At 50.1% G+C, this 12,677-nt stretch overlaps 1 protein-coding gene across 3 annotated transcripts in view; it reads right to left on the reverse strand.

Annotated features, from left to right (window-relative positions):
• hth (homothorax) overlaps nucleotides 1-12,677 on the reverse strand; it is a 286,555-nt gene that overhangs the window by 54,175 nt on the left and 219,703 nt on the right. For all 3 annotated transcript variants that reach the window (XM_046610599.2, XM_046610598.2, XM_046610600.2), the window contains one exon: nucleotides 3,419-3,495. In XM_046610599.2, the coding sequence (XP_046466555.1) occupies nucleotides 3,419-3,495 (77 nt within the window). The remainder of the gene's footprint in view (nucleotides 1-3,418; nucleotides 3,496-12,677) is intronic.

Genomic DNA, 12,677 nt, shown 5'->3' on the forward strand with positions numbered 1-12,677 from the left:
GCGCGCTTCTAAAGTTAGTCAAAGAGATTACTTTCTCAGGGTGTTCAGGTTTGTTTAATTTTCACGTTAAACATAGACGCGGCGAGAGAAAGAGAGAGGAAGAGAAGATGCCGGGGAGCGGGGAGAGGCGGGCAATAATTTGGATGTGACGCAGGTGTCGCGGGGAAACATCTATCAAGGCGGGGAGGAGGGCTCCCGCTGGATCATCGGGACTCTGCGGGACAGACACCCGCGACAGACAAACAAGACAGACTAAGCTCCTTTAGCGCACCGCCGCCTCGTTCCACGCTCAACCCTTCCTTACCCTCAGGATTTTCCTCTAAAACCGGATCCCCGGAGGCGGGTATTAGGCATTAGCACTCGCGTTATGAGTCAAGAAATACAACCTAGACGATATTTTCTTGCCCGTTAATTTGACAAGCCGTCTTTGCCCGTCCACAAAAAGAGGGGAAAATATTCTCTCTGACACTTTTCGCAAGATTCGTGAATTGATATTGAAAACGATCGCTGTTTGTCAACTTTTTGTAGAAAAACTCAGATGGGGTAGAGTTTCGTTTTACTGAGTATTAAACAATTCCTATATTTCGAAACAACGATCCTCCGCAAGAAAGTATCGTTACACGAAATTTACAAACTTCGATTTGATAGTAAAGAAAAATTCTGTTCCACTTTATTTTTTAAAGCAATGCTCGGTTAGAATTGAATCGCCTAATGCATACATGGAGGATCTTGTTCGTCGCAATTAGGCAAATTATCGAATTGGACCTAACATGGTCGAATATATGATTAACTTAAGGTTGTTCAACAACTATAACAAATGATGTTGAGAAATGACATTTTGCCAACTTCCTTGTCCAATCACTGTCTTAAGTTGCTGTCAATCGAGAAACTAACGAGTCTCGAAACGGTTTCCGTTGTGAATACACCAAACCAAATTTGTTGTCAATTGACTACAACGTCAGATAAACCGCAGCGACGTGGTCATTGGCGTCCAAATATATATAAGAAAAAAGAGGATAAAAATTAAGAAAGTAAAGCAAAACAAAAAAAAAAAAAAAAAAAAATGAATGAACAAAAAATAACAAGTTTCCGCAGCACTCGACTGGTGCAACGATAAACAAATTCCCTAGACGCGTCAGAGAAATATAGATGGAAGCGAAAACGCGCGCATAATTATATACAACACTGCAAAGTGGAAACATTTTGACACGAAGTAAGAGAATATTGCGGCGTGGCGGCGTGGCGGCGTGGCGGCGTAATAACCACTTTACGGTTCAACACTTACGGCTGTAACTTTCGACTTATCTGGCACACCTGCGATAGACGCGTACAAACCGCGCGACCGCGATCCGAGTCTCAAAGACGAGGACTCATTAACGACGAAGAAGTTGAGTTCGGTCAATAAAATTGCAGGACTATCTCTGGGCCGCGGGCCGTCAGTCGGCTGCATGTTGCACACTGCACATCCGCGCGCCGACCTAGATATCAAAATCGTAAACACGATACATAATAGCGGGAGTAATCCGGCCAGCACTTTGCTGAAGATTAAAGAGGCGCGGGTAGATGCGACTCGTTATCGAAAGGGCTCGTGTTGCTGTTATTTTTATCATCGACGCGTGACATCACAGCTCTGACAGTCATCGTTTTTGCACACGTTTGCAGGTAGACGTGTTTCTCAATTTTATTTATCGCGATACGCGTTCGTTTACGTATAGATATATAACATAACGAGTGTCGCTTTCGCCGCTGTTACTACCGTGTTTTGCTGTTTTGCTGTTTTGCTATTGTTGTACGCCGGATGCATAACTCGAGAATATATAATATTAACAATCGCCCGGAAGCGGTAAATTCCAAAGTAATCGTATGCGAACTCGCCTTGCGATGTGGCAAAATATGATTATTGAAAAATTCGACGTATACTGAATAAAAAATAGTCGAATCCGAGAGCATATTTATTACAATAGCCCTTGGTAGATATTTAACCGTGTCAAATAGCTATTTACTCGTAGCAAGAAAAGTTCACTCGAAATAAAATTAGTTTTTATCGAAAGAATGAAATTTTTTTTCTGAAAGAACAAACGATTTGCCAAGGATTATTGAAATAAATATTATCTTTGATCCATGTATTTTGTTTCGATGTATTCAGGGGAAATAAATCGTTGTTGCAATCGCACGACTGCATGACCGGGTCTTCGGATCGAAAGCTTCATTCGCCGCATCGATTTCCAAACACACAGTCAAAGTGTCAAGCGTGCGTACATGAGTCAGGGTTTTATGCAATGGGCACAAACGGTGTCGGTCCACGTTTCTCGCGTGGGTTTCGAGGATCGGATCGAGCCGGGTTTTAAACGAGACTAAATTGGCACCTTAACTCACGCCGAAAAGTAGGAGCGGCTCGAACGTAGAGAGGCTCGAGATTCTTTATATAGAAATTAAATAATCGAGGAGCACTCGAAGATATCGTGAATATGGTGCAATCCCGAAGCCCCGACGGACCGCACAAGAAGAGACGAGCTCGTATTTTCCAATTTGGTAAGAGCCTCGGTCGGACAGGCGTTTCGAGAGGGAGAGGAGTGAAAAAGAGAAAAAAAAAGAAAAAGAAGAAAAGAAGTAGGAGACCAAGAAGAAGAAGAAGAAGAAGAACCGGCGGTCGCAAAGTGCGAATTGACCATCACGAGAGCGTGGGTGAATATTCTTTCTCAAACATTGCATCGCGTATATAATAATATCACAGAGGCTTCGAGGCGAGTGGAAAAAATCGGGGAACGATTAATCGCTCGACAAGTGTATTACGTATAGCTGGCTGAAACGTACACGTACACGATTCTGTGATGTCGGTTTTCCGTTGGAAAAAAAAAGCAACAACGTTTCCTTCGTCCTCCATTCTCTGTAAATTTTCTATCTCGTATCGCCCTCTAGCCCGAGCCACGTACGCGTGCATCGTGCCTGAATGTAAAATCATCTGGCCGTATAGGACTGACGGGGTACTAGAAACTACATTAAGCTCTCGCGACGGAATCATTGAAATAATCATCGCTCGGTAATCATCGACTGCACAGGAGGCTCTCGCCTCGACCCACATCCTCTTACAAGCTCTTCGAGCTTGTGTTCTTTCGTGTAATACGTACAGCAGGCATAATATGCATGTATATTGTGATAAAAGTGTAACACGTGTCAGAGAATGTGGGACGAGTAGCGTACGTATGTAGGTAGGTATAAACGGGTACGGATACCGGTGACGTCACACGAGATTCCATGATCGTCGTGCGATTTATAAATATATTCGTGTAATGGTATGCGTATACATTGTACGGATGAAAATTCTACCGTTGTACTTTAGTTTAAAGAAAAAGGAGACGTTTAACTAGATCACGAGGGTAACGATATTTTCTAGAAACTTTGTTATCAATCGACTCACCAATTGTTGACTTGAAGGATCGTCAGCCCCGTGTCCTGTGCGAGCTGCTTTTTCTGGTCTTCCGAAGGGTAGGGATGCTGCAACAAATGATAGGAAAAAAAAAATGACGGTTAATTCATATTTCCAGGAAAATTTTGTCTCAGGTACATTTTGAAACATATGATTTGCTCAACGATCTGCAGTGTTTCCTTAATTCATAGTTATTCTTATTCAGAATTCATACTACGTATCGTTACTTTTACTGTTCATGGAATTTTTTCAAGACCTTTTCCAGCCTTAAGCTCAGCTTGGGAAAAAGTTTTCCGGGATTTTTCCCTCGCTGCACCAGGGAGTAATAAATACAATCCGCAGTCAGAGAAATGAGGGAGGGGGGGGGGGGGGGGGGGGGATATTGAGTCACATATTGGAAATGTACGCAGCGCGTTAATTTTTCAAGTCCCGCACCTGCAGCGAGTTATTATATTTATGTGTCGTGAGATAATAAAAAGGGAAGAAAGTGTCGTTGGCCCTGCAAGCTGGTCTTATCGTCAGACGGATCGGGGGCAGATGGTTTGCTCGAGGCGGCGTGATGGCTGACCCGACGACGGCGAGCCGCTGACCTTTGAATACTTGCTAATTCCGTTTATTCTCTGCACACGGTTTAACTGTTCGAGAAAAACGCCCATACGCAAAGGCCGAGTAAAAAAGTGCCCGCAGTGCATCAGGGGAATCGGTTTACCCCGCACGTTTCTCCGTGGTCGTCAGATTTTACGAGGTTTGAGTGAGAAATTACAGTTTAATTAACGCGCGGCGTGGTACAACTGTGGCAGAGTAATCTTGATCGGAAGTTATAAACGTGGACAAGATGAAACGAGATAAAATACAAACTTGTCTCAACTGTGGCGGCTGCGCTACGCCGATGTTTATGTCTGTAGAAACGCGCAGATACGCTGCCTGGCACCCGGCTTCATTATCGAGTGAAAAACTGCCAGTAATTGCGAGAGGGACCTCAACGTCTCGTTACTTCGTTCTCGAATGGCGCCATCATCTCTTCTCCTCTCGACGAAAAACGAGAAGATTCACGACCAGCCGCAAGGGTTTCGACATTTTTTTATTCAATTCAACGCTGAATCCCGCGCTTTTCATCGATGTCACATCTTCGTATTCCCGTGATCAGGTGTTTTGGTTCACCAGATTTTCACACCGCTATCCCGCCCCTTGCACTCCTCCGTAAACTCTCTGTTTGTCCCCGCAGTCGATCCCCAGTGATTATCGATATTTATTACCCAGAGGCATATTTACCCATTATGCCACTTAGATCATGCAGAGAACCGGAGATCGCCGTCTTTCAGGACAAACCTATCCACCCAATATCCGCGGCATTCATTCATCCGTCGCCGTTATTGAGACGAGACTGCGGGATAAGAGGCAGCTGCCTTCAGACGAGCTACTCCTGTTGAAACTCAACACCCTATCGCGTTCAGGATTGGCTTACGAGGCGGGTATCGACTGTCGGGATATCGTGCCACGATACTCGGTTGCAAAAAGACGACTCGGATATTCCCCTCTACATCCTAGTCCTTCGCGCAATTTTCAGAAGAAACTTTTTCAAGTTCGCGTAAGGGTAAGTAAGGGAAAGAACGCGTCGCGACACCAGCTCAGCTGGACGATGCTACCGATGGCTGCTGCTTATCGAGGAACGGAGAAATACGGTCTCTCTTTGTAATCCCCCCACCCCCTCCACCCCTCTCATCTGTTGTTATATGCATAAAACAATCAAGATAATTGTCGAAGGTTCGTGGGGACGACGACTGCCGTTCACCCGAGCGAGTTCTGGCTGCCTGCTAGTCGTTCCTCCCCTGCACGAGCCGAAGCTATCCAATTACATTGAAAACAATAGTCTTAAGTGCCGGCGGCGGGTCGAGACCACCCCGCGAGCATCCGAGAACGTACCCTCGCAGACGGGAAGGGAGGGGTTCGTTCACTTTCGTGTATTGTGGAAAACCACTCGCAATGTTCGCGAGTCGGAAGACGTTCGGGAGGTGGGGGGGAAAAAGTTGGGCCGAATCAGCTGACCGAAGCTGCAGCTTTTGAGAAATCGGACACGGGATTCGGCACCCCTAGTCGTGGCAAGCGGTGCAGAAACGGCTGCGAAGGGCTCGTCTCGAGGCAATCGGGATAACGGGACGACGAGACTCCGGGACTCATTTACACACTTAGCTCGCTTCCTCCGGATCGTTTCCGCCTCCTCAGACCGGGTTTCCCTCAAGACAAGGCGCCACCTTCTTCCAGACAAAACCCCGTCGGAGAATCGTCGACCCAAATCGTTTTCATATTGTCTTTTTACCGCTCATTTTCGTTTTATCGCTTGTTTGCCCTCCCTCTCCTCGCCGCGCTTCCACCTACTGAATGGGTTAATTCTCTCCCCTATACACTTGCTCCGCTGCTGCAGTTCCGCCCTCGTTTTTGGTATTATTCTTATTCTCCTTCCGGATCAGAGGAGAGGGCCGGAAGCCGTGTGTCTTTGCATGGCCAATATCCCCGGGTCGGGATTCACCGATTCCCTCGTCCTCGAGGGTGCGGACTGGCAAAAGACGCGGCACGAAGACGCGTTCGACCGAAAAGACTCTTCAACGATATAAAAGCCTGCGTGAAGTTACAACAGGGGTGCGGATCGCGAGGCACCAATCCGAATTGGCCTTCACGGTTCTCTGATTTCAGTATAATTATCGACACACCCAACCACCCCCCAGGTCGGAGGGTCGCGTCGCCGGTGCTCCGGGATCGAAGTCTCGGTAATTTGCGAGGAGCGTTTTGTCGCATGCTGCGTCAGGTCGATGTCAGTGGGCGTGGATGGGCGCGGGAATGAACCCGGTGCGCGCCTTGGGTTCCGAATGACACGTCGATGACGTCCGCTGCTGACTCCGGCTAACGAGCAGGGCGTCGGGGGCGTCGGGGGCGTGGGAGCCAACGGAGATCGCGCCTCGTCATCACGCTCTCGCCTCCAGGGGGTGCTCGTTGCCAGCCGCGTTCGGTGCACCTCCGTCAGGAATTACGTCTGTCCTAGAATTTGACGGAAGACGCGACGTCAGCGTCCTTTCCTCAACCCCGGAACGTAACGTCATCGAGCCGGTCTCCTCGGAGCGAATAGTACACGGACTGCGATAATTCGTGCAAAACGAGGTCGAATCGCGCCTGCACGGTGGCACGGAATGCACGGAATCGAACAAAGACGCGCGGTGTCCTTCGTGAGATTTCCCACGTGATGAGTCACGGCAGAAGGGACGCGATGTCCCTTTGTATGTAATTATGGAGAAACACAATGGAATGCATCGGCGGTATGCGAGCGCGACATGCCAGCTACGAGAGTTTGTCTTGATACCAGATAAGCCGGAACCTGAAGATGGTATGCCACGCTGGTGCAACGCTGACTCGGAGAGGGACGAGGCAAGAGCAGAGAGGAGACCGAGCGCCAGATATCGCGCCAGGATCTGCTTCGTCACCGTACCAGGCGTGCGCGCCCGTCTATCAGTCAGCCAAACTAACAACTATTTCAAGCCTCTGCCTTCCAGACGGACCTCGGACCAACCGCCCTCTCTACCCATGATACACCGGGTCGAATATTCCCCCTATACCCGGACTCGCTGCGACAGGTGATACTCGAGCTCTCGGAAAGATTGATCCTCGGAAGAAGCCTCACCTTCTACCTGTTGAACAGTCCGAATCTGCAACTGCGTACCTACCGCGCGTCGAACTTATCGTGCACGGAACTTTGGGTACCAGAGGACCTTCTCTTCTCGTCACGTCTCGAGATGCAGAAGAAACAAAGGAGTACACCGCAACGTCACCTGACGATCGAGGGGAAAGTTTTTAATTTCGTATCTCTCGCGGTCGATTAGACCCACGTGATTACCGGCCGTTTCATTAGCGGAACGCAATCGTCGCGGGGGTCGACAAGCCGGAGTTCCCCTAATCAATGGAATTGGGAGACAATCCCAGGGGTCAGCGGTGTAGCAGACTCTCTTTCCCCGGGACGGAAGAGAGGCGGAGAGTAAAGGCGAGATTGAACGGCACGGTTCGTGTTAGCCCGGCGAGTCTTCCCTCCGACGACGGTGCGACGTCGGCTTCCAGGAGGACACAATGAAGGAGGTGCGGTCCCTCTGTTTCACCGCGTCGTAGTCCCGCCGTTCCACTTTCCACCTCGTCCTCGCGGCCAAGTGACGAGGAGGCGTCCGAACATGTCCAAGCGTTCGTTGTCGGGGTTCCATTACTCCCTCTTCGTCCCTCTCGCAGGGTCGAACGTGAGCTCGAGGAGCAGAAGTGTCGGTATCGTGGCAGTCGCGCGCGTGATAATGACAGGTCTGGGCGTTACTCGTGATTGAGGTGCCCGTGTCACACGAGATGGCAGGGAAGGGGGAAAACGCAAAGATAGTCGGGGAGTTTTTGCACCGCCACGCCCATCCGTTCGCTTCGTTCGCTGAAAATTGGCGAAAAGAAGAAACGTGCGTACGAATGCGCGGAGGAATATAAAAATCGAGTCGTGGAACGGGGAGGAAATTCGGAGTCGGAGACTCCCACGCTTTACGGTTTCACGGATCTCGACCCTGCCCGAGTACGAGTAGGTCCGAAATCCATTCGACTAAATTACATAGTTTAAATGGATAATTAAATAGCAGCAGAACTGACTGAGGGACTTTGGACCGGGGATGATTGCCGGTTTCGGATGTAAGCATCAACCGGGAATTGGCGCCCCGGGCCTTGGATTCGGAGGAGTTTCTGCTGCCCGCCCTGCAACTAGAACGTTTCAAACGTGATAATTATCTGTATTCCCATAAGCGAAACGCGCCTCGTTCGCTCGCCTCGACTCGAACCAGTCGAGTAAGACCTGCCAACGAGTGGCCGGCCCTCCCCTGCGCCCCGTTTTCTACCGTCGCAAACCGTGAGGGCACAAGAAAATTGGTGTACAACGGTCCCGTTACGCACTGAGCTCGGCTCAGCCGGGATGTCGGGAGGAAGCGGAGTCGAAGGGCACAGGGCGAACCCTCTATCATTGCCGCGCAGCTATGCATAGATTTTCGGAAAACACGCCCAGGTCCGACCCTAACCTCCTCGGCGGCTATAAGCGAAATAGCTGTTAGGTGATATTGGAACGGCGTGTTGTGAAGCTATCAATATATTTTTCGTCCCCCGTCTCTCTCTGTCGCCCCGGAACCGCGACGCCTCGTCCTCTTCGCACTCGCTTCGAGGAGCCCCTAGCGTTTAGTGTCAATTTATTCGGGATTCCCGAGATTTCGAGGCTTTGCCGCCTGCGATCAACCTCCCCGTTTGCATAATATTGTATTTATTTCGTCTTGTAACCCGCCGCTCACCCCCGCCGCTATACGACCCTATCCTAAACCCGCCACCCGGCAATGGCACCGTAGAGGCACCCGGAATGGGCTATACGGGTTACCGAGGAGCATGCAACCTCTATTGAGACCAACCAATTTGGGTTTGCAATATTGGATCGTCTACCGAAAAACGAACCCCGCAACCCTTACCGTCGCCCCCACGCACGCTCCTCTCTCATTCCGTTCAATAATTTATCGCCAGCTATACGGGGTGTTTTTCACGAAGGCACGGATCTGAACAAGAATGTAGTTTCCACGGGATTCCATAGGTTTCGCATTCGATCTATAAAAACTCGGATGTCATTCAACCGTTCTTCCGATTATTAAAGCAGCATGTTTCGAACTTGAACCGAAAAACAATACCGCCTTATACCCTGATTCACACTGTCGCTGTGTGTTCTCGAATCAATCCGCAAGTGTCCGGGAGGAATTTGGTATTGCCGAATGAATTTTAACGTCGACTGGTAATTCGGTGGGAGTTTTCATCGTTTCGCGAAAATTCTTGCGCCGTCTAAGAGAGCACCTATAGGGAGTTGGTAAGTTGGCGGAATCAGCGGGTTAGGAGGAGCCGAATAACTCTGTAACTAGCGGAGAAGTCACCCGAGTCCACCCACATACCGAGCCGCCACCCCCGAGGCTTGCCCGATTTTAATCAAATTCCAAACATGGCTGGGCGCCTTTCGCAGAATGCGAATTGGCCCCGTTCTGGTGAAGGGTCTCGGAAAGTTTCGCGTCGTTGAAAGAGCGCCGGGATGGCACGGCGGTTCTATAATCTACCAGGTGGAAAACCGAGCGCACACTGACGGCCTCGACGCGGGGGTTTAAATCATCGCTCCAGCGTTATAACAACGCGCCGAGGATTCAAACTATGAAATACAAAACAGCCGCGGCCCGAGGCCACGTTTCAAACAACGAATATCTGCATGCGCGCGGACGCAATCAGCAACGGACGTAATTTGCCAATATATCACCGAGTTATAATAAAATACAACATTCGTAATGAGGACGCCGGTGAAGCTCCATAAATTTCAAACTGCAGCGCGAGATGAGGGGTGGAGTTTTTCGACCCGGCACAGTCGGTGGTGCCGGCCAAATGCAGGCCGGGGGTTCGGAGCCGATAATCGATTCTGCGAGCGCGTTGATCGATTAGTGAAATACCGAGGCGAGCCCTGAACGTACGTGGCGAAAGGGTTGAAAGGTGCGAAAATACGGAGGAGTAAAAAGTCGAAGGAGACGGAGTTCTCGCGGAATACAAAGCGGCGCGCAACGCTGCGCAACGTCTTTAGAGGCAATTAATGTCCGTGGTTATGAGATTCACGGGTTAATTAACACGGCTCGGTGCTGATTAACGATTTCCAGCGCACCTGCGCACACCGGTCAACCCACGATAATAGACAGGTGATTGTCACGGCTTCTGGCAACGCCTCGAGCTCCTCGGAGGCGATTGTGTCGATGATTGCGCGTCCTGATTCGACCGAGTCACAGGCGCCATAACTGGTTTTCGAACAGTCCGAGTTCAAATTCCGGTTAATTTTTGTCCAAGAAAGATAGTTGAGTGTTTGATTTACGATCGTTTCGGAGATACGTGCACGCGTGTACAAGAAAGCGGAGTGACGATCAATGACCGCGCTAAGCGATTCGAAAAAAACTCGTCCGATCTCACGGTCAATTGGATTCGTCGAAATCGATTCGGACCGCGAGGGGAGCGGAGAGTACCTGCGAGTAAAAACCCGCGTGGTGAAATACAACCTGGAATAAAAACGCGATCCGTCAATAACCGGAATACGGAGCGTAATGGGCCTCGAAAACGAGTAAACACGAGCGCGTATCTGGGCGCAGACAATCTGGTGGATCGAGCCCGGGTGGTGACCCACCCCATTTTACCGGGCGGTCCGGTAAGCCGGGTGCAGGCTGATACAGTGCCGCGCAACGCCGAGTTCAAATTCATGCATTACCTACGTGACGTTACGGGACGAGCGGGGTGCACCGAGTGCAGCCATAAAACAGCTCGAGGATTATTCAATGAGGCTTCACCCGCATAAAAATATATTCCCCTGTCAATCCGTCACTCGCACACGAGGATACGTATAACCGTGGTGGGACGTTGGTTCCGAATTAGATTATATGCATATTCTCCGCAATCGACGAGGTATCACTTTTTGGAGGGGGCTGGCTGGAGCTTTTCTCGTCGCAACCCTTTTCTCGCTCCTCGTCGATCCTCGCGTCCGTAGGTTACACCCCGCAAAAAGGGAGCATCGGACTCTCAACGACATGTCGCCGGACTACGGTGCGGTACATAAACAACTGGGCGAGTCGCTGCGCTAGCCCAGCTCGCTAATGACGGGATATTAAATAACGATAATGACGCCGTCGAGGGTTTTTACAGCGCGAAACGGAGCCGGAGCCGCGCAGGGAGGGGGAGAGGAGAGAACCGAACGGCGCCGGGAACAACGGATCGAACGGAGACGAGCGATTGTGCGGCGCGGTTGCGGGTTGCGGATATGGAGCCGCCGGAGGCCACGGCTGAATTTCACAAACTTAATTAACCGAGACAATGAGCGGCACCGGCGCAATCGAGCCCCGCCTTTCGCAGCCGCGCCGCGGCTGAAATACGCGGCGACGAAAACCGAAACCGGAACGCGTTACGCCCGCGAACTCGATTAACCAGAGACGCGGCGCATCGATGGTGGGTCCAGAAAATCTACCGAGTACATTATTATCGAGGCTGGACCCACCTTTCGAGTATCTCGCGATCGCCGCCGCGCATGATGAATAGACTCGCGCTGACTTTATGCGATCCGACATCGCGCCGCGACTTGTTTGCCTGACGAAAAATTTTCGCTCGAGTAGGTAGACGACGGGCGGACACGTAACCAGTCTTCGCCCGCGTTTGCATCGGTCAATTATTCATGCGCCAATGGTGGAGTGAAAGAAAAAGAATCCGAAGGTATTCTCGACCTGCACTCGCGTCCGTGAGCAACAACGGACTGTTTTTTACACCGATTATATTTGGAGTTGTAGCCAGGAGCTGTGCGCGGATTACCGTCTTCGAGTCTTGTCTTGCCGTTTCGCGAAAGAACTCTGGTTTATGACAAAGTTTCTTGTTCCTTTCTTTCCCGTATTTTTAACGTATTGAACGGATGTGTTTGCATAGTTTTTCCGTCACGTCACGTTTCTGAGAATATTTCAAGTTCGAACGGTTGTTAAAAAAAAAAAGTGTTTACATATCTGCTCGTTTAGCCGTGAATTTTCTCGGAAACACGAACAGACAGAAAATCTCAGTATAATCCGATTCGCAATCAGCAATGAAAATAAACCGGTCAATCAATACCGTTTAAATCGATCGAATATTTTCCTCAAATACGTATTATACGAAACAAGTCGCAATTCAGGCGAATGGATGCTCGAGCACTCGGGAATTTTGTGCCGAAGTAAAAGAGAGGTAGAAAAAATAAATTCTTGGCAGCTGGCTCGAGGAGCAAGGCGTCTTGTTGACCCCAACAATCTCCGGTCTCCGAGTCGCGATTAGATTTCGCTTGAGAGAGTCGAGCCTTGTCAGCAATTACCGAAGAATATATGCAGCAAAGTGCATTATCCCCGGAATTTCGATCGGACGATCTCGATTACTTCGAAGGGCTTCGAGGTGGATCGGTAAGTGAAAAGGGACGAAGGGTGGAGGTCGAAAAACGGCTCGCGTGAGGCTAGCCTTCCTTGTGGCAGCAGCGCGATTATCGGTGGATGAACGAGCAACGCGTGCGGATCCGTCAAAGATCGGACGAACGGTTTTCGCGGGTCTCGGCCTGGGGCGAGGGTGCCTGGCTATTAACGAGGCGGCGGGTGCGTAGGTGCGTCGTTCACCCTGGGGGTGTGGGTCCGCATGAGCAGACGTG

This window comes from Neodiprion pinetum, chromosome 2 (genome assembly GCF_021155775.2).
Source record: "Neodiprion pinetum isolate iyNeoPine1 chromosome 2, iyNeoPine1.2, whole genome shotgun sequence".
Classification (NCBI taxonomy): Eukaryota; Metazoa; Arthropoda; class Insecta; order Hymenoptera; family Diprionidae; genus Neodiprion; species Neodiprion pinetum.